This window comes from Pongo pygmaeus, chromosome 8, assembly GCF_028885625.2.
Source record: "Pongo pygmaeus isolate AG05252 chromosome 8, NHGRI_mPonPyg2-v2.0_pri, whole genome shotgun sequence".
Taxonomy (NCBI): domain Eukaryota; kingdom Metazoa; phylum Chordata; class Mammalia; order Primates; family Hominidae; genus Pongo; species Pongo pygmaeus.
In genome coordinates this window covers 71,567,243-71,594,300 of record NC_072381.2, presented here as the reverse complement: position 1 = coordinate 71,594,300, position 27,058 = coordinate 71,567,243, and the positions used below count along the sequence as shown (strand labels likewise).

Below are 27,058 nucleotides of genomic sequence, written 5' to 3'. Positions count from 1 at the left end.
GACTCTTCAGGTTGGAAGGGACCTCAGAGGCCTGTCATTGCCAGATTCTTCCAGAGCATCCTTGCAGGGGGTGTCTTCTCTCTGCTTGGATTCCTCCTACTCTGGGGAGCTCACCAGTCCCTTCACACTGTTGCTGCCCAGAGAGCTTCCGTTGCTGCCCAGAGGGCTGCCTGCCTGGGTCAGGATCCTGCCTGTCCTGGGTTGGAGCTCCCCCAGACCCAGGTCCCTCCAGGAATCTGGTTCCTGTGGATGAAATCCAAGGTGGTCTTGGAGGTTGTGGCTCCAGACTTGAGTCCTTCATGCTGGAGACAAGGAGTCACCAGCTGTCCTGGAGCCCAGGGGCCACAGCAGAGCCCAACAGGTTCCTTAGTAATTGGCTGAGGGAATCTTGGTTTGAAAGCCTTCCAGATCCATTCAGAAACCAAACCAGCAACCACAGCATTGGGGAGAGGAGGGGCTGGGAGGCCCGTGGGGCAGCTGGACTTTGGGTTTTTCCCAGGACTGTTAGACGAATTCCAGGAAGTTAGCTAAGCCCCCAACCTCCTTTTTTCTAAGAAGCACAGTAAATGTTTATATATTCTCTGGAACCTCCTTTTTAGGACATCTATAGCCCACATAAAGAAAGAAACATTTAATTGTTAGGACCAGAAAGGACTCTCTTTCTCCCTAACTGTTGCTCCATTTTGCAAATCCAGATACAGACCACTTTTCTGCCTTTTTCTTACGCAGCCTTCTAATGTTTGCAAACATGTTAACACACATGTCATACATGTGCACAGTGAAGTTTTGTAGGGGTCAGAGCAGGACTCAAGCCAGACTGCTAAGGTTAGAATCCAGACTGAACCACTTACCGTGTGGCTGTGTGGACTTGAGCAAGTTCCTTAACCTCTCTGGTCTTCAATTTCCTCCTCTGTAATGCTAGCACCTACCTCATTGAGAGGGTTAAATGAGTTAATTCATGAAAAGCCATTAAAGCTGTATGTTAAAGGCATGTGAAGGTTTTAGAAATATCTAGTACATAGTAAGCATTCACCAAGTGTTGGCTTATTATTACTTTATCACTTGATTTTTCTCAGTAAGCCGATGTGGCATTTTACTGATTAGGGATAATAAAAATAGGGAACAAAGGCTGGGAGAGGTCAGAGCATTTATCCAAGGTCACATGGCTAATAAGTGACACAGCAGGGATTTTCAGCCCCAGCGCCACACCCAGTGCTCCCCCAACTGCCCAGAGCTGGCCCCAGAGCTTTCTGGCTGGACCACATACTGATCTGTCCTGGGCCACTTTCTCTGAGCCCAGCTGGGGGCTCAGCATAGTCCCTCTCCCTACAGACGCCCAGAAGTGTGAGCTGATCTGCCAGTCGGCGGACACGGGGGACGTGGTGTTCATGAACCAGGTGGTTCACGATGGGACACGCTGCAGCTACCGGGACCCATACAGCGTCTGTGCGCGTGGCGAGTGTGTGGTGGGTGCACCCCTGGCCACCCCGACTACCGGCACAGGGAGACTGGAGGGCTGCACTGCAGCCCCTCCTGCCTGGGAAGATGAGCATTGCCTCACCGGCCCACTCGCAACACCGTGTTGGTCCTCAGCATAGCCCTGGGGTGCTGGAAGGGGCTAATTATTGCTCAGCCCCATTGGCGGGGAGAAGAGATGGCAAGAATCCTCATCACGCCGGGTTTAAGATCTCAGCCAGGTCCCACGGTGAATTTGTGCCAGAATCCTGTCCAGGGACACCTCCCAGGCCAGAGGTCCTCTCCTGACCAGGGCCTGGGGATGGGAATGGGAGCCCTGGGGTGGCGGTGGGGGCAGGGGAGCCTCCTCCCACTGACCTCACCTCTGGCCTCAGCCTGTCGGCTGTGACAAGGAGGTGGGGTCCATGAAGGCAGATGACAAGTGTGGAGTCTGCGGGGGTGACAACTCCCACTGCAGGACTGTGAAGGGGACGCTGGGCAAGGCCTCCAAGCAGGCAGGTGAGCCGGGCTGGGGCTGGGGGGATGATGAGGGCTGACTGGAGTTCTTGCCGTCCCTCAGGGGGGCCCTCCTTCCTTGAACTGTACCACAGTCTGGGGTGGGGAGAAGGGGCCCTGGGGCCCATCTCCAGGCCTTCCTGGGTTGCCCAGGCTGGTGAGCCAGGTGCTGCAGCCAGTCACCTCACCTTCCAGGCAAGCTCCTCCCTGAGTTTGGGGCCCAGGAGCTCCAAGAGGCATTTTCCCGCTAGGTAATGTTTTGTGATGGGAACTTGGCCATCCCCTGGACCTTGGGGCTATTGGTGGGAGGGAGGCATCAGACAGGTCTAAAGGTGTAGCCAAGACTGGACTGATAGTTTTCTTTTCCTCTCTCCTTCCTCATTTTTTTTAAACCTGTGGCACTTTCTGCTTTGAATTCCTGGTATCTTTGAGTTCCTTGACTTTCCTCTCTACCTCCAATCTGACCAGACTTGTTGTGGAAAAGAACCAGATATCAGTCCTTCACACTTTAGTATAAATGGGGCCTATTTTCCCTTGGGAGATGTTACACTTTGTCTTACCTTTGATTGTTGGGGACAAGGTTGGTGGCTCTGAGGTAGTCCAGGCCTTGGGTGGGGAGGGCCATGGGGGCTCAGGACAGTCATGTGGAGTCTTCATGGCCTTTATCATTTAAATCCCATCAGTAGCAAGTAGTTTAAGGTGTGAGAAGAAGGGGAGAGAGAGAGTCAGAGGAGCAAAAAGGGAGGGGGGAAGGGCAGAAGTGAGAGGGAGAGGAAGATGGTCAGGAAAGAGGGAAGTAATAGCAGCTCTCACACACACGGAGGCCCTTAGAGTTTACATGACGCGTCTCATTCGATCCTCCCAGCACCCTCATGGAGAAGATCTCATCCTCAGTTTACAAATGAGGATACAGAGATTCAGAGAGGTTCTGTGATCAAATGAGATGTTCCTGGGTGCCCAGTGAGGGAGCAGGGGATGCTGGGCAGTGGGACCACCAGCTTAGGATGCTCACGACTTCTGGATCCCCCTGTGTGGCAGGAGCTCTCAAGCTGGTGCAGATCCCAGCAGGTGCCAGGCACATCCAGATTGAGGCACTGGAGAAGTCCCCCCACCGCATTGGTGAGTGCCCGGGTGCTGAGAGGGGACAGCAGGGCCCCAGGCCCTGCCCTCTGACTTGGGAGAGCTGGGAGAGCAGAGGGCAAGATTCTAGTACAAGTGGTATTGTACTAACTGGAACAATGGGCAGAGACCCCCTTTTCATTTTATTTTAAATTTATGCTGCATGGGTAACCCATTCCATGGTTTACATTTCAGAAGGTCTAAAAGGGGACCTAGTAAAGAGTCCTCTTCCTACCCTTGTATCCTGGGGGCAGTTTTCTTCCCTAAGGGCAACTACTGTTAATAATTTCTTGTGCACATAGATGGCTGTTAAAGGAAAGCCATGTTCACAGAGCGTATCAGTCAGCTTTTGCTGCCTAACACACCACTCCAAAACTTAGTGGCTTCAAACAAGAATAATTCTTAGCTCGCGGTCCTGTGGGTCATCAGTTTGGGCTGGGCTCTGTGGGGTGGTTCTTCTACTTGTCTTCTTGGACCAAGTCATGCAGATGCCCTCAGCTGGTAGGTCTCTGGGAGCTGGTTGGTCTAGGATGGCCTCGCTCACATGTCTGGTGGTTGGTACTGGCTGTCAGCTGGGGTCACGGAGGTGGCAGGGCTGTGTCCTCAACAGGCCAACCCAGTATTATTCACATTATATCTGTCACACAGTCCTCAGGAACAGCTTGTGTCATGTTTTTTAGTGTCCCATTAGTCCAAATCACATGGACAAGCCCAGATTTAAGGGGTAGAAAAATAGACTAGCTCTTGATGGCAGAAGTTACTGTGCAAAGCAGCATGCATAGAGGAATAGGAGGAATGTAGAGGCATTCTGCAGTCTACCACACAGGCTGTTACATTATTCTCATTATAATCATACTTAAACACCAAGCCACTAAATGAGGTGACACCCTTATGCTTGTAACAGTTATCCAACTATGAAGCCAGGCTGGATTAAAAATGAGAATACCACAATAAATTAGTAAATTTAAATGAAGGCCATTAATATAATGTGAGAGATGTTTTGTTTCATTTTTGCTGAAACTAAATTGGCTGTCAAAAAATGGACATGTCCGGAGAGGCAAATCCATAGCGAGAGAGAGAGAATAGATTAGTGGCTGCCAGGGGCTGAGGAAGGAAAGAGGCATGACGGCTAATGGGTATCAGGTTTCTTTTTGGGGTGATGAAAATGTTCTGGAATTAGACAGTGGCGATAGCTGAATCTACTTAAAAATCAGGGCGGGTGCAGTGGCTCACGCCTGTAATCCCAACACTTTGGGAGGCCAAGGTGGGTGGATCACTTGAGCTCAGAAGTTTGAGATCAGCCTGGGGAACATGGCAAAATCCTGTCTCTACAAAAAAAAATACAAAAATCAGCTAGGCGTCGTGGAGCATGCCTGTAGTCCTAAGCTAGTTTGGGGACTGAGTCAGGAGCATCTCAAAAAAAAATTTTTTTTTCACTGGATTGCACACCTTATTCGAGTGAGTTGTATGGCATGTGAATTATATCTCGGTTCAAACCCAGTGAGCCTGGTTCAGAGCAGGGTCCCAGTGGCAAGTGGGCAGAAGACTGCTTCTCCCACACTGGTCAGTGGTGTCTGTGTTCAGACCCCTTTGTGGAGGACGTGCAGGCCACAATGTCCCCTTGAAATGTCACAGAGGCCCCTCTTACTTATTACGTCTGCCTAGTCACACTGCTTGGCACCAATTTCATCATAAATGGAAAAACAAAACACGTACCTCTTGGCAGGCTCACATCACACACAAATGCTGCCATTCATATTTTTAGATTATCATCAAAATAGCAATTTGTAAATATCTTCAAAATTTCCTGGATAACTTGCATTTCCTGGAGAATGCATCTGCATGGGCACCTCCCCTTAACACAGCTCCAGTGGGCTCCTAAACTTCTATTCTTGAAGGCACCTGAAAGGGCATTGTCCCAACAGGCCATAGGCACAAGGGGAAACTGAAACCCAAAGTGGATTGGGGGCCTCTGTATGCCCTGATTCATCCATGAGGAGTGTGGGCAGAGCCAGTCTGGGCCCAGGTCTCCTGCCTCTCAGCTCTGTTCCCTTGCCAGCCATGCCACTCTACCACAGCGAGCCCAGGTTAGAGGACATTGGTTCAGGCAAGTCCTGCCTGCTGTGCCTGCCTGGCTGTGGGGAATGTGCTGGAATTAGGGGCCGGGGGAGGGAAGGGGCAAGGAGAGAAGGGACATCTATTCCAAGAAGAGGTGGAGCTCACGGATACTGCGTCCCCTGGGGATGATTTCAGAACATTAGCCGCCCTTTCCACTCTCTGCTGTCTCCAGAAATCTAGTTCTTTGATCCCCACGGAAGAACTAGTCTTCTGTGGAGGTCATGGCAGAGGCTGCTAGCACCCGGGGCAGGCCGAGTGCGGGCTTGCTTGCCTGTTTGTCGGGTGAGTTCCCTGAAAGGTTAGAGTTTTCTGGGGAGCCTGGTGAGGACAGTGAAGCAGGGGCAGCCCAGGAGCTGAGCTCTGAAGTTGGCACAGGTTGTGTGATTATACAGGTGTGAGGTGCCTTCAGTGAGCGGCCTTCAGTGAAAATGTGTGAATATGTGTGTGTGAGTGTGTGCATGCGCGTGCATGCCCGTGTAGGGGTGTGTGTACCCAACAGGATATGTAGAGGCCCAGGACAGGTGGCAGCCCTGGCGATGAAGGGAGAGGCTCTGTCCATTGTTATTAGACTCTCCTGGAATTGGGGACATGGGGTCTCTGAAAGGAAGTGTAGGGAGGAGAAGGAGAACTCACGCTGTTAATATCTCCTATGCGCTGGGCCATGAGCTGCCACTTTTCATGCATATATTTAGTAAGCCTCATGCCCATCTATGAATATGGTTTTCCCGTTTTGCAGTTAAAGGAAACTGAGGCTCAGAGAGAGGTTAGATACAGAACAGGTCAGTGGTGGAGCCTGGATTCGGGACTGGGTCTGGACAGTGGGGAGTTTATGGTGGTCCATAACAAACCCCCAACTGTCTGGAATGAGGGGTGCATAGTCAGGGCTCTGCTACAGTGAGGTGCAGGCACAGTCAAGGGCAATGGGCGAATTGGGGGCTGCACCTGGCCTGAGGAACTGCCCAGCCTTAGCCTAGACAGTCTGGAGCTGCTGGGGACCAAGAGTGATCAGGGAACCTGAGGGAGAGGCCTGGGCGGGCAGGAGGTGAGGGGCATCTCTCCAGCAGCCTCCCAGGAAGGGGCGAGGCTCTTATTTTTCCACCCCTCTTCCCCACCCTCACCCTGCCCCTACATTGCTCGGTCTCTCTGGGTGCCTGGGCTCTGGCCCAGCTCCAACTGTAGCCCACTGTGTGTCCAGGACACTGTGTGTCTAGGAGCCTCCAATTCCCCATCTGTATTAACAACAGCCCAGCCCTTAGGATGTATTTAAGGACTGAACTGAAGCAGTTGGCAGAGAGACTGGCACATAGTTAGTGTTCTCGGATCCTTAGCTCTTATATGACAGTTATGACCATTTAAATCTGTCCCAGGTGGGAGCTCTGTGGGCCCTTCCTCCTGGACACCGCAAGGCTCTGGAGCCTTTGCCCTCCCTACTTGGCTAAGGGGCTTGGGTCTCAGGCTGCTGGGCCCTAGGAAGTCCAGGGTGGCCAAAGGTACCACTCAGGGGCCTTGGCCAGGTGTTGGCATCTACATGTCTCCCACCCACCTGCCTCCCGGGGTCTTTCGGTAATAAGTTGTGAGTTACTCACTGACTGGGACATTAAAGGGTAGACATTTATGGATTGTTGAAATCTCTGCCTCTGTTCCAGGCCCTGTGCTGGGCTGAGGACACCAAGATGGAGATGAGCCAACAGGCCGCTGGGAGAGGCGTGGCATCTGCAATCACAGCAGTGCCAAAAGTCCAGTACTTTTCTGGTGGTCTAGCGATAGACGTGCCCACTGCACGTCACTACTTGCCAAGCTGGCTATGTTTATGAACTCTTCTCGTTGTCCTGAGAGCCTCAGTAGTGGGGGGCGGGGATTTCTATCATCCTCCTGGGGCAGCAGCAGCCCTGTGAACTGGGTACAATTATCATTCCCATTCTCCAGATGGTGAAACTGAGGCAGCACAGTGGGGCTGAGTAGTTTCCTCACCATCAATCTGACTCCAGAGTCTGTACTCTCAACCTCTATGCTCTGCTATAGAAATTCTAGGGAGGGCAGAATCCCTGAGGACTGGGCAACCAAAGAAGACTCCCTGGAGGAGAGGAGATTATGCTGAGCCTCAACCATGGGTAGAGGTTAGTTAGGCAGGAAGCAAGGAAGGCGGTAAGGGTGGGAGGAATGGTGTGCCCTAGGATCCAGAGACAGCAAGAGTGTGTGTGTGTGTGTGTGTGTGTGTGTGTGTGCGCGCACGTGCGGGTTTGATGGGGAGTGTGTTGACCTGTCTGACTCGGGAGGGCTTGGGTGGGGAGGAAAGGCCGATGGACAGGAGCCCAGAAGGCTCACTGGGAAGGCCTTGAATTTCATATTCATGGCCCGCCCCCTGTGGAGAGGAGCAGCAATCTGTGTGACCCTCTCCCCCCACCGGTCAGTGGTGAAGAACCAGGTCACCGGCAGCTTCATCCTCAACCCCAAGGGCAAGGAAGCCACAAGCCGGACCTTCACCGCCATGGGTCTGGAGTGGGAGGATGCGGTGGAGGATGCCAAGGAAAGCCTCAAGACCAGCGGGCCCCTGCCTGAAGCCATTGCCATCCTGGTGAGCCCCACTCTGTGCGGTGGCAGCCCCTGCCAACCCCCCTTGTCCCCTTAGCTTGCTACATCTGCTGCCAAGCCAGCGTGACACCATTCTGGTGTCTTTAGGAGCCTGGGCAAGGGCAAGGCACCTTCCATCCTGGGGTTAGCTCCTCATTTGTGCTTAAAAGCCCACAGGATGGCAAGTGAGGAGAGATAAACACAGTTGTCTCCTCACTGTCAGACCCCAGATGTTACATGCAGGGAGCCTGCTCTCTTTAAGGCAGTCTTGGAAATGGAGCCTGGAGGGAGGTTGGGCAGGGCTGGGTCATCCTGGCATAATCCCGCATCTGTGTGCATCATAGCATGGCTGGCAAGGGAGTCCAGGAGCAGCTTCCTTGGGCCTTTAAGGCAGCTGATCCAGGGGCTCCAGCCTCCTGAAAAGGGGACAAGAGCCTGACTGGGGCCCATCTCTGCCCATACACCCCTTCCTAGAGCATGGGCCAGGGCTTGTGGAGTAGGGATTAACCCAGCAGATGAGACCATGAGTTCTGTCCATGGTGCCCTCAGCACTGGCTGGTGGCAGGGATACCTTGGATGGGCTTTGTTCCTGGTGTCACTCTCACTAGCTGGGGGGCTCCTGGAGGACAGGCTCTGTGGCCTATTGGTGTCAGCATATCAATTCAATCCAGCATATATTTTTGACTCACCTTATATTTGTTGACAACCCATACATCTATGGCCAGGTGATTTTCAACAAGTGTACCAAGGCCATTCAATCGTGAAATAGTCTCTTCAAAATATGGTGCCGGGACAACTGGATATCTACATGCAAAAGAATGAAGTTCTACCCCTTCCTCACACCATACACAAATATTAACTCAAAATAGATCAAAGACCTAGATATAAGAGCTTAAACCATACAACTCTTAGAAAAGAACAGAGGGGCAAATCTTTATGACCTTAGATTCTTAGATATGATAGGCACTAAAAGCATATACAGCAAAAGAAAAAATAGATAAACTGGACTTCATCAAGATTGAAAACTTAAGTGCATCAAAAGACATTATCAAGGAAAGGAAAAGACCACCTGCAGAATGGGGGAAAATACTTGCAAGTCATATATTTGATGAGGGTCAGTATCCAGACTGTTCTTATTAACTGCCTTCTAGAGCCAGGCAGTGTGGATGCTGCAGTGAGCAGAACAGACCGACAGACAGACAGCCCTGCCCTCCCGTCAGAACTTAGGTCCATGAAAGGGAAGAGCATTCCTAGGTGCACTGGCTGTCCTTGGGCCTGGCACACAGCAAGTATCCAGCCTGAGTTTGTCCCATGGCAGCTGGTCTGAATCCAACCCCCTACCATACCCCAGCCATGCTGGGCACAACCTCATCCTAGCTTTCACAGGTTCTGCTCTGACCCTAAGTCCTTCTCTTCGGCCCCTCCCCTCCCAGCGCATGCCACTCTTGCTTCCTTCTCTGGTCCTGTGCCAGCTCCCCATCTCCCCTCAGGTGCTCCCCCCCACTGAGGGTGGCCCCCGCAGCAGCCTTGCCTACAAGTATGTCATCCACGAGGACCTGCTGCCCCTCATCGGGAGCAACAATGTGCTTCTGGAGGAGATGGACACCTATGAGTGGGCGCTCAAGAGCTGGGCACCCTGCAGCAAGGCCTGTGGAGGAGGTACCGGTTCCCTGACCCACCAGTGCTTTGTTGGGGCAGCCCAGGATCCCTTGAGAGGCAGGGGTGGGGGACTGATGTTGTCTCCATTTGATGTGTCCTTGCTTATGACTCAGTTTCTCCTTGAAGATCTCCAGTGTGTGGAAGCCCGTTTTGGGCAGGGCCTTTGGGATGAGGCTGGGGGTGCTAGAGCCATATCCAGGCAGAGCCTCTATCCTAAAAGAGCTCACCCACTGTGGGGACAGACAGCTGTCCAAAGCCACCTTCTCACCAGCGAGATGGAGCTGATCAGGAAGGTGTCCCTCAGAAAGTGGTGTGGGCAGGCGGGGGCATAGACAGAGGGAGGTGGGATTGGCCCACAAGGCTCTCCACAGGTACTGCCCCTGAGGCCCCAGCAGGGCAATGGGGGGCCTGGCCGGACTAGGCCCACGGCAGCCTGCCCACCCCATAGGGATCCAGTTCACCAAATACGGCTGCCGGCGCAGACGAGACCACCACATGGTGCAGCGGCACCTGTGTGACCACAAGAAGAGGCCCAAGCCTATCCGCCGGCGCTGCAACCAGCACCCGTGCTCTCAGCCTGTGTGAGTGTTCCCAGAGAGGGACAGGGAGTCTGGTTCTATGCCTAGCCCAGGCCCCAGGCAGTGGGGCTGCTGAGCCTGCTACCCTCAGCACTGGGTTATGGAGACACACCCATATAGGCAACAAGAGTTTCAGTGCTTCTGGGCTCCAGGCCCAGGCCAGGATGCTGACCTCTACCTCTTCTCTGCCTGATTGTTGGGAGTCCGGAGACATGGCTCAGCCTGCCAGCCCCCAGCCATGGTCCAGCCCCTAATTGGGATTCCCTGGCTTGAGGCTACATGCTCTTCTGAGCACAAGGATGACCTTGGGATTATTTGGGGGAGAGCCTTTGGGGAGAGGAGAGAGCTGTGCCTGGTGGAGGGCTCATGGCCAGGCCTCTGAACCTGTTGCAGAGCCGGCCTCAAGACCTCCTCAGCCTCCACCGGGCTTCCCTAGTACACCCCAGGCAGACTGAGGCCGAGGGTGGCTGGCTGGTAGCAGCCACAGAGGGCCTTGCCCGTCCTGCTTCCCCAGGAGTCCTCCCTGGTAGGCGTAGGGTGCTGCCTGGGTCTCGTCAGCTTCTGCTCCTCTGGGCTGGGGGAACCCCAGGGCTGGGCATGTAATCGGGGCAAGGGTGGGAACCGGTGGCCAGCGCTAGAGGCTGCTGTGGCCTCCCTGTCTGTGCCCAGGCCAGGCCATGATAACCAACCCCTCCTCTGCCCAAGACAGCTTTATAACCAGCCCCCTGTGCTTCTCTTTCACTTGTTCCTTTGTATTGTTATTCAGACTGATTTTCTCACAAATGCCTGTAATCACAGAACATGCAGGGTTAGCTCTGCCTGAGTTCCTGTCCGGTGTCCCCCAGCCCCTACCCCTTTGGGGTTTTAAGGAAGAGGTTGACTTAGGAAACCTGCCTGGAAGCGACTAAAAGATGCCTTGGGAACCCAGGGAGGAGTAGGAGTTGAGGCTATCCCTCCTTCCATCCTCACCAGAGCAGTTTTGTTTCCTCTAATGCACCCAGTGGGCATGCGTTTAAGATGCTGTTGGAAGTTGCTCAGTGGCTAAAAGACACTTGCAGGCCACCAGCATAGCTACTCTGTGTGGAAGCTCTGTGGATGATGATGGTGACAGTAACAGTGTTCTTGTCCCAGGAGCCCCATGGGAAATTGGGGGATCTGCCTTGAAAGTGTGGTTTGATCTGTTTTGTGCCCTGATGCTTCTCAGCACCCATGACAGTGCCTGCGCCAGCGGGCACTCAAATATGTATGCGGCTTTGAAGTAATCGTGATGTGAAGATGGGGTAACTGAAGCTTAGAGGGCTAATAGCTTGCCCAAGGACATGCAGGGTGCTAGGATTTAAATACACATCATGCCTGTTTTTCAGATGAGACACAGCAGGAGAGAAGAGTGCCCTTCCTGAGGTCACATACCCAGTAGCTGCAGAGCCAGATGGACAGTTGTCCTAGGCCTCAAACATTCTGAAACCCAAACCCACTCTCTGGCTCCTGCCTGCAGCTGTCTGGGGATGGGAAGTGTCCTCTGGGATGAAGTGTCCCCTTGGTCTCATGTCCGCTCCTTTCACCCTGTTTCCAGGTGGGTGACGGAGGAGTGGAGTGCCTGCAGTCGGAGCTGTGGGAAGCTGGGGGTGCAGACACGGGGGATACAGTGCCTGCTGCCCCTCCCCAATGGAACCCACAAGGTCATGCCGGCCAAAGCCTGCCCCGGGGACCGGCCTGAGGCCCGACGGCCCTGTCTCCGAGTGCCCTGCCCAGCCCAGTGGCGGCTGGGAGCCTGGTCCCAGGTGACTTGTCCTCAGGAGGTGGGAGGGGCTTAGAGAGGAGGTGGGTCTGAGGGATTTTTTGGTGTTCCCTGCAGGCAAGAGAGTTTCTGCCTGAATCGCTCCCCCTACATCAAATTTTGTTTTTCTTAAAGTAGACTAGCTCCCACGTACCCTGGGCCGTGGCTCTGTGCTAGGCCTTTATGTTCATTCATTATTGCCAATAAGCTTCACACAGTGCCGAGAGGCATGGGTTCATGTCCCTGTGTTCCAGATGAGCAGACTGAAGTATACTCTTGCATTCCAGAAATACTTGCTGAGCACTAGCTATATGCCAGACCTTGTACTAAGAATGTGGGAACCCAGCATCAACCAGACAGAGCTGATTCTTGCCCTGGTGCAGCCCACAGTCCCGTGAGGGAAACGTATTAAACCATCAACCCACAGCCAAGCACTGGCAGACTGCAGTCGGAGCTGGGTGGGGAGCAGTGGGGCAATGTGGTGGAGGATGGAGGGTGGTCAGAGGGCTTCTCTGAGGAGGTGTTGCTCAAGCTGAGACCAGAGGGACAAGCCACGGGAAGAGACCAAGTCAGGAACAATCTTACAATGTTCCGGAAACCAACAGGACAGTGGGGCTGGAGCTGACTGGGAGGGATAGGGGCTGCGAGATAACACTGGGGAGGCAGGCGGGGGTCCACGGCTACAGGCTTTGCAAGGGGTTTGCATGTATTCTAAGAGCAATGGGAAACCAGGGAAGCCTTTTAACACGGGCATTACAAGCTCTGATTTCAGGTTGTAAAGATTACTCTGGCGGTGCTGTGGAAGGTTGAGTGTTAGACGGTCAGGGTAGCAAAAGGGAGACAGCAGTAAGGCTGCTTAGTTATCTGGGTGCTCTGTGGCTTAGATCCTGGAGGTTACCTCAGGGAAATTGCCTTGAGGAAATTGTCTTGGGTTTTCTTTTAAATACTCATTTGATGTGAACATTGAGAACATCATGCCAAGTAAAACAAGCCAAGCTGGATGCAGTGGCTCATGCCTGGAATCCCAACACTTTGGGAGGCTGAGGTGGGCAGATTTTTGGGAGGTTGATGTGGGTGGATCGCTTGAGCCCAGGAATTCGAGACCAGCCTGGGCAACATAGCAAGACCTCGCCTCTACAAAAAATGTAAAAAGTTAGCTGGGCGTGGTGGTGTGTGCTTGTAATCCCAGCTGCTCTGGAGGCTAAGGTAGGAAGATTGCTGGAGCCCACAAGGTCAAGGCTCCAGTGAGCTATGACCATGCCACTGCACTCCAGCCTGAGTGACAGAGCAAGAGCTTGTCTCACAAAAAAAAAAAAAAAAAAAAAAAAAGAAAAGAAAAGAAAAGAAATAAGCCAGACATCCAGACATGTAAGGACAAACCCTATATGAGGGCACTTTGCTGGTGATTTCCAGGGGCTGGTGGAGGGCGAATGAGGAATTAGTGTTTAATAGGCAAGGAGTTTCAGTTGGGAAAGAAGAAAATGTTCTAGAAACAGATGGTGGTAATGATTGTACAACAATGTGAATGTGCTTAATGCCACTGAACTGCAGACTTAAGAATAGTTAAGATGGGCTGGGTGCGGTGGCTCACGCCTGTAATTCCACCACTTTGGGAGGTCAAGGCGGGCAGATTGTCTGGGGTCAAGAGTTCAAGACCAGCCTGGCCAACATGGTGAAACCCTGTCTCTACTAAAAATGCAAAAATTAGCCGGGTGTGGTGGCGCATGCCTGTAATCTCAGCTACTCAGGAGGTTGAGGCAGGAGAATCGCTTGAACCTGGGAGGCAGAGGTTGCAGTGAGCCAAGATCACGCCATTGTACTCCAGCCTGGGCGACAAGAGCGAAACTTCATCTCAAAAAAAGAAAAAATTAGTTAAGATGGCAAACTTTATGTTATATAGATATTACCCCGATTTAAAAAACCTCATTTGATCACAATGATGTTTATTGTAACAGCAAAACATTAGGACGTATCCCAAATGTTTATCTATAGAAGATTGGACAAAAATCATGGTCTGTTCATACAATACAGTACTATACGACAAGAAAAATGAGCAGGCCTGAGCTGTACTTACCAAAATAGATAAACTTCTATTATAAAGATTACATTTAGGTGAGAAAAAGCACTTCAGTATGAAGTAAAAAAGCACTTCCAATGGATGTCATTTCCTTAATGTATAGAGGGGCACAACACAATTTGAAAATATTCTGGGATGCTCATTTATTAAGGCTGGTGGTGGCATCTGGATAGGGTTTTGTGAATAACTCCATACTTTTCTGTATTTTGAAATATTACATTATGAGTATTTGTAAAGAACCAAAAATCCACACACAACTCATGCATTTTATATGTCTCCATAATATATAGCTTCATTTGTTTTGATATGAAATAGAAAGATTGCTGGTCTTCAAAGGACCCCACAGATAAAAGTAACAGAGAGATGGCAGATAGTGGAAGATACTGGCCCTGTCGCAATAGCAAAATATAGAGATGAATCTCTAAATTTAACTTTTATTAAGTAAGAATTGCAATTCAAGGCATACACAGAGACCAGGTGGTCTTCAGTATGTCCAAAGAACAAAGGAAAGGTTGGAGGTTTTATTAGAAAGAGACATGATATGTATTGTGTTGAACACAAACTCATTGGCAGTAGACAAGCTTTTGGGAGCTGGCAGGCTCTGACTGGTGAGTGATGGTGCTATGGAAAACTAGCCGTGGAGTCACAGCAGGTTGTTTCAGCAGCTGCTAGGTAAAACTGGTCTTGGAATTACATCAGCCTGTTTCAGCAGCTGGCCTTGTGGAAAATTTAATTCTTGGAGCAGGTGCTAGGTGCCCTGAGTGCTTTTTCCCCTGGTCCCTCAACTCTGATTTAGTTGGGTGTGACAAGTATGACCCTATTCACATAATCAACTTTCACAGCCCCTTATGAGACTGACTGAGCAGTCAGGAGCTGTTAGCTGCTGTTTGTAATGATTCATCCTGGGAGGGTAAGCTGTGTTTGTCTCATAGTTCTGTGTGGCCCCGTGACCCTTGTGTCTCAGTGGTCACATGCTCCAGTGTGGGAAGTGGGGCCCTGCAAGTTCCTCTCCTTCCAGCTATGTAAGACTGTGGTCAGCGTCTAAAAAGTGACCCAGTCACATTGGGCAACGCTGCATTCCTAGAGTCCCTGCCCCTCCATTGAGGACCTCCACATGCCCTGTTTGTCAGAGTAAGAGTGGGTCAGGTCCAGGGGACGATGTGTGTGGCCACCCCCTGCAAACGGTGGTCCTCTGCTGCCTCCTGCTCCTTGTACCCACACCCTGCCCCCTCAGGGAAGAAGACACTTTTGAACGTACTTCTGCAGGCCCATGTTTGGTAAATCGAGTCACAAGATTATTGACTATCAGAGCTAGTCAGAGAAGGGTCCATGGAGACCCTGTCGCCCAGCTCTCTCAGTTTACAGAGTAAGACATTGAATCAGGGTGGGGGTAGCAGATGCCACAATCCAGGCCCCTAATCCTGTTAACAGGATATCATCACATCAATCCACCTGCCCCAGGTTACACCATGTAGTGGATTGCAACAGGGGAGTTTGCTAGAGTGATACACAAAATATTAAAGAACCCAGGCACAGACCAGACACAGTGCATGCAGGTGGTAGTAGGGAATGGGGTCCCAGAGGCTCCCTCCTGAGCCAGAGATTAACCATTTAGGTTGTGGAAAGGCCCATGGGGTTCTAGGCTCAGGGCAATGGCTCTTCACCATTCGTATCAGGATTATTTGACAACAGGTGCAGTGTCCCACTGAGGCTCCTTAGAAGCAGTCCTTGCATGTCCCTCTGGTCAAGTGAAGACTTGGTGCTCTCCTTTATACCCTTTCTGTCCGCGGGCATTGGCTGGGCTCTGAGCTCACTGACTCGTCTTTCTTCTCTCCACCTACCCTGACCCCGGCCACTGTGCCTGGCACTGACCCACCCATGGCAGTGCTCTGCCACCTGTGGAGAGGGCATCCAGCAGCGGCAGGTGGTGTGTAGGACCAACGCCAACAGCCTCGGGCAGTGCGAGGGGGATAGGCCAGACACAGTCCAGGTCTGCAGCCTGCCCGCCTGTGGAGGTGAGCCAGAGGAGATGGGGAAGCCAGGTCCAGTCCCTTGGGCCAAAGTCCGAAATACTAGAATTGCTTCTCCCTGCTCACAGGAAATCGCCAGAACTCCACGGTGAGGGCCGATGTCTGGGAACTTGGGACGCCAGAGGGGCACTGGGTGCCACAATCTGGACCCCTACATCCCATTAACAAGATATCATCAAGTAAGTATAGTCTATGGACCCTACACTGCTCCCCAGACCTTTCGGTGGCCCTGGTGTTGCAGCATGGGCCACTCAGTGGAGCAAACCCAGCTTGTAGCTGTCTGTGTGACCTTCACCTCCCTGAGCCTCAGATACCTCAGTTGTGAAGCTGGGAGGAGGCTCTACTGGTCCATGACCCGTTACCTGCAATTCCAAAATGTTTATTTCTAAGTTTGGTGCAAACTTACCTGGCAGCAAAATCTGACCTGAACTAATGAGGTCATTTATTCTTTTGATATAGAAATTTAGCCATATTTAGTTACAAGGTGATATCTCAGGCTCCATTGAGGTTGTTCTATAATATAAACACAGAATATTATGTTTCTGATCCCAAAAGTTCTGAATTCTGAACTATATCTGGTTCCGAGATTTTCAGAAAAGCAATTGTAGATCTGAGCTGCCTTTATAGGGCTGGTGAGAGAATTGGATGAGAGAATGCATGCAGTCCTGTCCGGCTGTCAGCTTCCAGTAACAATAGGCCTAGCAATTTCTCTCAGCCCCATGATTCAGTTCATCCTCCCGTCTTTCCATTCATCCACCCAAGGATAAATATTTACTGAGCATCTGCTACGTGCCAGGCTGTAGATTCTTCACTCCTTTCCTAGGTTCCATCTCTCTTTTCCTTCCTCACCCTCCCGAGGACCAGGGTCTGGCAAGATGAGTAGCAGAAAGATCAAAGACCCTAACTCCTAGTTAGAGGACCAGTTGGCTACAAATTCCTTAACCTCTCTGAGCTTAGTGAGCTTATCTGTAAGATAAGGTTCTGACTAGATGTCCTCAAAGGACCTTCTACTTCCAGTCTTCTACTTCTCTGCTCCTAGGCTGAGGCTCTGACTGGGGGAGTGCCTGGGTTTCCTGCCCTCTTCCTTCCCAATGCAAAGGACGATTCTGATTCTGGTTCCAGAAATCTGGCGCCATCTAGAGGCCACTGGCTTTCCATTTTTCTCTGCTCTTTCTCTTGTTCCCCTAAGCCTGCCCCTCCACCTGTGTCTCTTCTTTCCCTCTGTCCCTCCCACTCTTCCCACCTCCCTCTTTCTCTCTCTCTCTCTGGCAAAAATTAGTAGAAAGCAAAGCTCCTGCCTTCACATTCTGTCTGGAGAAACCTACATGGAGTTATCACAGAAAGGTGTGATATTTTGGGCAAAGCAAACTAGTGTAGTGAGCACTTATCTTTGCCAGGTGCTTTAAAGATGTTATTTGCAATGTTATTATTCACTGGTAAGGGTCAACATCAGCCTCATTTTATAGGTGAAGAAACTGAGGCTTGGAGGGTTTAAGTGACTTGCCAAAGGCCTCACACTTTTAAGTGGTAGAGTCTGGATTTGAACTGAAATCTGCTTGATTCCAAATTAAGTAGTAGCAGTCTTAATGTCCCGATGTGTGCTGACTGTGGCAGGATGGTCAGTCTGCCTGTCCCAAGCATGAGTTGCCTGGGCTCTAGCCTGACCCTGGCTGGAGTGGGCCAGACTCCTTGGGTTGATTGGGAGAGGCTAGGGTTCCCACTTCCATCCAGAGCAGCTGCATGTTAGAACCACCTGGTGGTAGGCCACACCCTAGATTGTCCAGTGTGAGGGTGAAGGAGACGGGCACCCCCAAGGATTCCAGTGTGCAGCAGGGCTGAGGGCGAATGGTGAAGGGCCAGGGTTCTCAGACGCATCCACACGTGGAGTCCCCTGGAGGGCTTGTGAAAGCACAGCACTTGAGCCCCAGCCTGAGTTTCTGATGCAGTAGGGCTGGGTGGTGCTGGAGGATGTGCATTGCCAGCAAGCTTCCAGGTGACGCTGCTGCTGCGTGTGGGGACATCACTTTGAGATCTGCCGCTCTAGAGGATTTTAGTTCCTCTTCCATGTAGTCAGGGCTCGCTCTGCTGTCAGGTGGCTCCGTAGCCTCCCCCACCACCAGGAAAATGCTTTACAGTGGATCCAGCAGGGGCGGGGGTGGAGGGCGGGCAGTCAGTGGGTGAGTGGGAGGCGGGGCCACCTGACTGACAGGCATCCCCACATTGCTTCCATCCTTGTCCTTGTGCTGTGTGTGCAGCGGAGCTCTGCACGGGAGACAGGTCCGTCTTCTGCCAGTTGGAAGTGCTCGATCGCTACTGCTCCATTCCCGGCTACCACCGGCTCTGCTGTGTGTCCTGCATCAAGAAGGCCTCGGGCCCCAACCCTGGCCCAGACTCTGGCCCAACCTCACTACCCCCCTTCTCCACTCCTGGAAGCCCCTTACCAGGACCCCAGGACCCTGCAGATGCTGTGGAGCCTCCTGGAAAGCCAACGGGATCAGAGGACCATCAGCATGGCCAAGCCACACAGCTCCCGGGAGCGCTGGATACAAGCTCCCCAGGGACCCAGCATCCCTTTGCCCCTGAGACACTGATCCCTGGAGCATCCTGGAGCATCTCCCCTACCACCCCTGGGGGGCTGCCTTGGGGCTGGACTCAGACACCTACGCCAGTCCCCGAGGATAAAGGGCAGCCTGGAGAAGACCTGAGGCATCCCGGCACCAGCCTCCCTGCTGCCTCCCCGGTGACATGAGCTGTGCCCTGCCATCCCACCGGCACATTTACACTCTGTGTACTGCCCCGCGACCCCCAGCTCAGAGGACACACATAGCAGGGCAGGCACAAGCACAGACTTCATTTTAAATAATTCGCCTTCTTCTCATTTGGGGCTGTGATGCTCTTTACCCCACAAAGCGGGGTGGGAGGAGGACAAAAATCAGGGAAAGCCCTAATCGGAGATACCTCAGCAAGCTGCCCCCGGCGGGACTGACCCTTTCAGGGCCCCTGTTGGTCTCCCCTGCCAGGACCAGGGTCAACTATTGCTCCCTCCTCACAGACCCTGGGCCTGGGCAGGTCTGAATCCCAGCTGGTCTGTAGCTGGAAGCTGTCAGGGCTGTCCGCCTTCCCGGAACTGTGAGGACCCCTGTGGAGGCCTTGCATATTTGGCCCCTCTCCCCAGAAAGGCAAAGCAGGGCCAGGGGAGGTGGGGGACTGTTCACAGCCAGGCCGAGAGGAAGGGGGCCTGGGAATGTGGCATGAGGCTTCCCAGCTGCAGGGCTGGAGCGGGTGAGACAGAAGGTGATCGCAGGCCCAGCTCCTGGAAGCCAAGAGCTCCATGCAGTTCCACCAGCTGAGGCCAGGCAGCAGAGGCCAGTTTGTCTTTGCTGGCCAGAAGATGGTGCTCATGGCCATACTCTGGCCTTGCAGATGTCACTAGTGTTACTTCTAGTGACTCCAGATTACAGACTGGCCCCCCAATCTCACCCCAGCCCACCAGAGAAGGGGGCTCAGGACACCCTGGACCCCAAGTCCTCAGCATCCAGGGGTTTCCAAACCGGTGCTCACCCCTTGGCTCCACCAGGATGGCAACTTCAATTATCACTATCAGCCTGGAAGGGGACTCTGTGGGACACAGAGGGAACATGATTTCTCAGGCTGTCCCTTCAATCATTGCCCTTCTCCAAAGATCGCTCCTGCTGGAGTCGGACATCTTCATCTCCTACCTGGCTCAAGCTGGGCCAGAGTGTGTGGTTCTCCCATGGGTGGTCAGACCCCAGGACTGAGGACCAGAGTCCACTCATAGCCTGGCCCTGGAGATGACAAGGGCCACCCAGGCCTAGTGCCCCAGGGCAGGGTGCCAGCCCCTGGCCTGGTGCTGGAGTGGGGAAGACACACTCACCCACGGTGCTGTAAGGGCCTGAGCTGGGCTCAGCTGCCGGCCATGCTACCTCCAAGGGACAGGTAACAGCCTTAGATCCTCTGGCTCTCAGGAAGTGGCAGGGGGTCCCAGGACACCTCCAGGGTCTTGGAGGATGTCTCCTAAACTCCTGCCAGGTGATAGAGGTGCTTCTTACTTCTTCCTTCCCCAAGGCAAGGGGGCTGTTCTGAGCCAGGCTGGAGGAACACGAGCAGTGGGCCCCTGGCCTGCAACCCCTTTGGAAAGTGGAGGTCCTGGGGGGCTCCCCGCCCTCCCCCTGTTGCCCTCCCCTCCCTGGGATGCTGGGGCACACGTGGAGTCATTCCTGTGAGAACCAGCCTGGCCTGTGTTAAACTCTTGTGCCTTGGAAATCCAGATCTTTAAAATTTTATGTATTTATTAACATTGCCGTTGGACCCCAAAAAGTTGTGTGTGTGTTTCTTTTTCTCTCTCTGATTTATGGGAAGGGGACAATGAAGCCAGAGCTCGAAGGTTGAGGGCTGGGCTATAGCAAGAGAACTGGGGGTGGGGGTGCAGCTCCCTGTGGCTGTCTCCTGTCCCTCCACCTTTCCACCCATGCCCTGCTGCGGCACTGCCAGGTGGGACACAGGGTTGCCACCGGTTTCTTGGCTACTGAATCTCCTGTTTCCCTGGGGCCCAAGTTCCAGGACAACACTTTATTTAAGGTTATTATGAAATTCTCAACCTGTTTAAATGCAACTAGAGGCCAGTGGGGCAGAGTGGCTCATGCCTGTAATCCCAGCACTTTTGGAGGTGGGAGTTCCAGATCAGCCTGAGCAACATAGCAAGATCCCGTCTCAACAAAAAATAAAAAGAACATTAGCCAGGAATGGTGTTGCATGCCTGTGGTCTCAGCTATTTAGGAGGCGGAAGTGAGAGGATCCCTTGAGCCCAGGAGTTTGAGGCCACACTGAGCTGTGACTGCACCATGGCACTCCAGCCTGGGTGACAGAGCATGATCCTGTCTCAAAAACAAAAAATAACGAGGGGCTCTCTAAAGGAATCTTAGCAACCACAGAACAAAGAGATTGTCATTGAAAGCAAAATGACCGCAACCACTTTTGCCTTCTAAGCAGTGGCAGAATTTGTGTCATGGAGTAAAAGAATCTACACTGCTGGGCACTTAGAAAAGGTGAAGCTAAGGCCGAGGAGAAAATGGTTTGGAGACTCCTACCCCCGTGGGGGTGGGAACACAGAGAGGGCAGCCTCTCCATCTGTCTTTGGCTGGGGGCTTTTTAGGATGCAGGTTGTCTAATATGTCTAAGGTTCAACTAAATTTGTGTTGCCATCTCCCCATACATCTGGAAATGTCCACTCCCCAAATTAAGGGCTTCTTATGGGTCAGGATTTTTGCTTGTTTTGGTGGAAACTGAGAAAATGAAAGGATTCACGGGTGAAGATAGAGGAACAGCACCAAGGGCCCTCTTTCCATCGCAGCCTCAGAAACATCCCTCACTTCTTGTAGGAGCCCAGTGGGAAAGGCCATATGGGAGTGGTCTCACCCCTTCCTGCCCTAAACGGTTTCCTGTTTGAAGTCTGGTGGGTGCAGGTGCCAGGGTACCAGACTGCCTGTCTCTTCCCTGGAGGGGATTCTCCAGGCCACTCTGACTTCAAGGCTGTATCCACACCTGTCCCATGCTTGGCAGAGCCCTGCCGCAGTGACAGCCAGGTGCCCAGAGTCTAGCCTATCAGCCCCGACTGGCTTCCAGAGCCCTTGCCATGGTCTGCCAAGCTTCCTCAGCCCATAGCCAGGGGCCAGCACACCTGTCATTTTGGAGGAAGCCCCCTGAAGTTCCAGCATCTCCTTGCCCTTGGGGTCAGTAGGGACAGTGCTGCACAGAGTTACCCTTACCCTCTTGTCCAAAGAGCCTGGGAAGTCCTCACCATGGCAGTCTTCTGTGTCCAGATGGCCTCCTTGAGGTTCCAGCCTGTGACTTCATTTGGGCTAGTAAGGCCTAAAAGCTCCAGGTGGGGAAGGGATCGGGGGGATGGCAAGGGTTTAGGGAGAGCAGGAGACTTACCTTCCCATTCCTCCAGAGGAGGAAAGGGGCAATTGGAGCCTCGTCATGTTCCTGGGAAATAGACTGGCCTCTGGGCCCTTTCTTGATTTACCCTCCTGGTGAACCTCCAGGCCTTCCACCTGAAATGACACAGCAGGCAGGGGAAGAGGGGAAGGCACAGAGCCTGGGCCATCTGACCTGGAAGATCTCCTGCTCCCTACCTGGCTTCAGGAGACTGAAGGCTTGGGGGATAGTAGGGGTCTGGGGGAGGAGGGAAAGAGCAAGAAGGGGTGGAAATGTAGCTGGGGCAGTCCCAGGGACCCAGCTGCCACGGATTAGAAATCTCTGGGGCCTACACCACAAATCTTCTCCTTTAAAAAATTATGCAAGAAATATATGCTCATTATTGAAAAATTTTACAACCTGAGGAAAAAAATCTGTAATTCTACCTAGCAGTAACCACTGTTAATAATTTGGTTATCCATTCCAGATGTGTGCATGTGCAAGATTGTTCGTGTCTGCACACACATACACACACGCTGGGTGGATATTATTAATACTACACTCATACATGTCATCTGGGATCTGCTCCCCCTCCTACCCCACCTACAGCAATATAATAAGAACACGTTTCCATCCTGAACTACGTTGAACTACGGTTTTTTTTTTTTTTTTTTTTGATGGAGTTTCGTTCTTGTTGCCCAGGCTGGAGTGCAATGGTGCAATCTCGGCTTACTGCAACCTCTGCCTCCCAGGTTCAAGCGATTCTCCTGCCTCAGCCTCCTGAGTAGCTGGGATTACAGGCATGCGCCACCACTCCTGGCTAATTTTGTATTTTTAGTAAAGATGGGGTTTCTCCATGTTGGTTAGGCTGGTCTTGAACTCCCAAACTCAGGTGATCCTCCTGCCTCAGCCTCCCAAAGTGCTGGGATTATAGGTATGAGCCACCGTGCCCAGCCACGTCTTCATTTTTAATGACTGCACAGTACCCCACAGTATGGCTAGATGACCATTTATTTAACCAAATCCTCTAGTACCTTAAACTTCCTGTACAGCCTGTGGAACCATGAGCCAACTAAACCTTTTTTCTTTATGAATTACCCAGTCTCAGGTAGTTTTTTATAGCAATGTGAGAATGGACTAATACAGAAAATTGGTACCAGAGAAATGAGGCATTGCTATAAAGATAACTGAAAATGTGGAAGCAACTTTGGAACTGGGTAACAGGAAGAGGCTGGAACAGATTGAAGGGATCAGAAGAAGACTGGAAGAGGTGGGAATGTTTGGAACTTCCTAGAGATTTGTTGAATGTTGTGACCAAAATGCTGACAGTGATACGGACAGTGAATTCCAGGCTGAGGAGGTCTCAGATGGAGATGAGAAATTTATTGGGAACTGTAGTAAAGGTCACTCTTGCTATGCTTTAGCAAAGAGACGGGGAGTATTGTGCCCCTGCTCTAGAAATCTGTGGGACTTTGAATTTGAGAGAAATGATTTAGGGTATCTGGTGGAGGAAATTTCTAAGCAGCAGTGTTCCAGAGGTATCCTGGCTACTTCTAACAGCATATACTCATATGCATTCACCAATATATGGTCTGAAATTGGAACTTACATTTAAAAGGAAAGCAGAGCATAGCAGCTTGAAACATTTGTAGCCTGACCATGTGGCAGAAAGACCCATTTTCTTAGGAAAAAGTCAAGCCAGCTGTAGAAATTTGCATAAGTAGAGGAGCCAAATGTTAATAGCCAAGACAATGGGGAAGATGTGTCAAGGGAGTTTCAGAGGCCTTCATGGCAGCCCCTCCCATCACAGGCCTGGAGGCCTAGGAGGGAAAATGGTTTCATGGGCTAGGCCAAGGGCCCCACTGCCTTGTTCAGCCTCAGGACATGGCACCCTGAGTCCCAGTCGCTCCAGCTCCAGCCATGACTAAGTTTCCCAAATATGTCTCAGCTGCTGCTACAGTGGGTGCAAGCCATGAGAAGCCTTGGTGGCTTTCACGTGGTATTGGCCCTGCAGGTGCACAGAGGGCAAGAGTTGAGGCTTAGGAGTCTCTGCCTAGATTTAAGAGGATGTATGGAAATGCCTGGATGTCCAGGCAGAAGTCTGCTGCAGGGGCAGAGCCCTCATGGATAACCTCTACTAGGGCAGTGCAGAGGGGAAATGTGGGGTTGGAGTCCCCACACAGAGTCCTTACTGGGGCACTGCCTAGTGGAGCTGTGAGAAGAGTGCACCGTCCTTCAAACCCCAGAATGGTAGATCCACTGACAGCTTGCACCACGCACCTGGAAAAGCTGCAGGCACTCAATGCCAGCCTGTGAAAGCCACCAAGTGTGCTGTAGCTGGCAGAGCCACAGTGATGGATCTGCCCAATGCCTTAGAAGCCCACTTCTTGTCTCAGTGTAGCCTAAATGTGAGACATGGAGTCAAAGGAGATTATTTTGGAGCTCTAAGATTTAATGACTGCCCTTCTGGGCTTCAGACTTGCATGGGGGCCTGTAGCCTCTTTGTTTTGACAAATTTCTCCCATTTGGAATGGAAGCATTTACCCACTGCCTGTACTTCCATTGTATCTTGGAAGTAACTAACTTGCTTTTGATTTTACAGGCTCATAGGTGGAAGGGACTTGCTTAGTCTCAGGTGAGACTTTGGACTTTTGAGTTAATGCTGGAATAAGTTAAGGCTTTGAGAGATTGTTGGGAAGACATGATTGTGTTTTGAAATGTGAAAAGGACATGAGATTTCAGAGGGCCAGGGGTGGAATGATATGGTTTGGATTTGTGTCCCCACCCAAATCTCATGTTGCATTGTATTCCTCAATGTTGGAGGAGGGACCTGGTGGGAGGTGATTGGATCATGAAAGCAGATTTCCCCCTTGTTGTTCTCATGACAGTGAGTTCTCATGATCCAGTTGTTTGAAACTGTGTAGCATCTCCCCCTTCACTCTCTTTCTTTCCTGCCGTGCTGTGAAGACATGCTTGCTACCCCTTCACCCTTTTGCCATGACTGTAAGTTTCCTAAGCCATGCCTTCTGTATAGCCTCTGGAACCATGAGTCAATGAAACCTCTTTTCTTTATAAATTACCCAGTCTCAGGTAGTTCTTTATAGCAGTGTGAGAATGGATTAATACATACATTTATTTAAGCAAAAAGAGAAAGGTAAATTTAAATAAACATTAAGGAAGCATATAGGTCGTAGATGCTTGTAACAAGGCTGGGTGTAGTGGCTCACACCTGTAATCCTAGCACTTTGGGAGGTGGAGGTGGGCAGATCAAACTTCGCTTGAGCCCAGAAGTTCAAGACCAGCCTGGGCAACACAGGGAGACCCTGTCTCTACACAAAAATGCAAAAATTAGCCAGGCATGGTGGCATGTGCCTGTAGTCCCAGCTACTCAGGAGGCTGAGGTGGGAGAATTTCTTGAGTCCAGGAGTTTGAGACTGCAGTGAGCTGCACTCCAACCTGGGCCACAGAGTGAAACATGTTTCAAAAAAGAAGAAAAAGAAAGAAAGAAAGATGAAAGAAAGAAAGAAAGAAAAAGAAAAACAGAGAGAGAGAGAGAAAGAAAGAAAGAAAAGAAAGAAGGAAAGAAAGAAAGAAAGAAAAAGAAAGAAAGAAAAAAAAACAGGTATAACAAAATTCATGATAGGGGTATGGGAATGGCTCAAGTTTAGAAATCAAGTGACTGACTCTTGTCAGTCACTCAGAGCCAGGACCTGGAGTCTGGTGAATCTGGATTTCAATTCTGAAACCTCTGCTTACCAGCTATATGACCTTAGATTATTGTGGATCCTTTTCATCACATGTGACACAAAAATTAACTGCTTTTGTACATTCATTCTCATAGCAGCATTATTCACAATAGACAAAAAGTGGAAACAACCCATGTGTCCATCGATGGATGAATGGATAAACATTAGGTGGTATATTCATACAAGGGACTGTCATTTAGGCCAAAGAAGGAAGGAAATTGGCTGGGCATGGTGGCTCACGCCTGTAACCCCAGCACTTTGGGAGGCTGAGGCAGGCAGATCACCTGAGGTTAGGAGTTCAAGATCAGCCTGACTAACATGGCGAAACCCCGTCTCTACTAAAAATACAAAATTAGCCGGCATGGTGGCGCATGCCTGTAATACCAGCTACTCGGGAGGCTGAGGCAGGAGAATCGCTTGAACCTGGGAGACAGAGGTGGCGGTGAGCCAAGATTACGCATTGCACTCCAGCCTGGGCAACAACAGCGAAACTCTGTCAAAAAAAAAAAAAAAAAAAGGAGGGAAATTCTAACATATACTGCAAGATGGCTGAATAGTGAGGACATTATGCTAAGTGAAATCAGCCAGTCACAGAAGGACAGATACTGTATGATTCTACTTAAGTGAGGTACCTAGAGCAGTCAATTCCATAGAGACAGAGTGTAAAATGGTGTTGCCAGGAACCGGGAGAGGAGAGAATGGGAAGTTATTGTTTAATGGGCATAGAGTGTTAGCTTTGCAAGATGAAAAGAGTTCTGTGGACAGATGGGAGTGATGGTGGCACAGCGATGTGAATGTACTTAATGCCACTGAACTGTGTATTTTAAAATGGTTAAGGTGGTAAATTTTATGTAGAAAAATACACATAAAAATCAACTATTGGATGGAGAAGGAATTTTATTGCCTCACACATGGGGAATGGTGGGGAAGAATCAGGAGCCTCAGGTGTGACTGTATCAAGGACTTTGTCCCCATGGAAAAATGATGGAATCCTCTGATACTCCAACCTTCCTTCCCCTGAAAAAACATTTCCAAGGACAGAATGTGATTGGCCCAGCTTGGGTTACATGCTTATCCTACCCCTGACCAGTCCTGTTGATACAGGAGGTAGAAATTATTTAGGCAGATAGTGAGGGTAAGAGTCTCCAGCAGAGCTTCTCTTTTAACAAAAAACAGCTCAGTAATTATTTTTTTCTAACAAAGAGCAGCCTGAAAAATTGAGCTGCAAGCATAGATAAGCAAGCTGGAAGCTTGTACCGGGGAATGCTGGCAGCTGTGCCAATAGAAAAGGGCTAGCTGGGAGCCAGGCATGTCCAACATGGAGGCTCCATCTTCCCTTTTTTTGTTACCATGTGTACAGTAAAGGAATGGGCAACAGGGTGCAGGCCAGGCAGAGGCCTGCATAATAAAAGATTAGGGTGAGGGTGGCCAGAAATTCTCATCCTGTGCAAATGGCACTCCTAGTCCTAACCAGT

The 27,058-nt window shown here is 51.2% G+C and overlaps 1 protein-coding gene across 3 annotated transcripts in view; it reads left to right on the top strand.

Moving 5' to 3' along the window:
• The window catches only part of ADAMTS14 (ADAM metallopeptidase with thrombospondin type 1 motif 14), an 87,304-nt gene extending 67,066 nt beyond the window's left edge, over window positions 1-20,238 (top strand). For 2 of the 3 annotated variants that reach the window (XM_054435482.2, XM_054435481.2), the window contains exons 13-22: window positions 1,333-1,466; window positions 1,851-1,974; window positions 3,010-3,090; window positions 7,620-7,783; window positions 9,270-9,438; window positions 9,887-10,019; window positions 11,590-11,797; window positions 15,756-15,885; window positions 15,969-16,079; window positions 18,156-20,238. In XM_054435482.2, the coding sequence (XP_054291457.1) occupies window positions 1,333-1,466; window positions 1,851-1,974; window positions 3,010-3,090; window positions 7,620-7,783; window positions 9,270-9,438; window positions 9,887-10,019; window positions 11,590-11,797; window positions 15,756-15,885; window positions 15,969-16,079; window positions 18,156-18,649 (1,748 nt within the window). In that variant the 3' untranslated portion in view covers window positions 18,650-20,238. Of the gene's footprint in view, window positions 1-1,332; window positions 1,467-1,850; window positions 1,975-3,009; window positions 3,091-7,586; window positions 7,784-9,269; window positions 9,439-9,886; window positions 10,020-11,589; window positions 11,798-15,755; window positions 15,886-15,968; window positions 16,080-18,155 lie in introns of all 3 variants that reach the window. The other variant, XM_063669915.1, reaches the window with a different exon arrangement.
• Window positions 20,239-27,058: the final 6,820 nt, after the last annotated feature.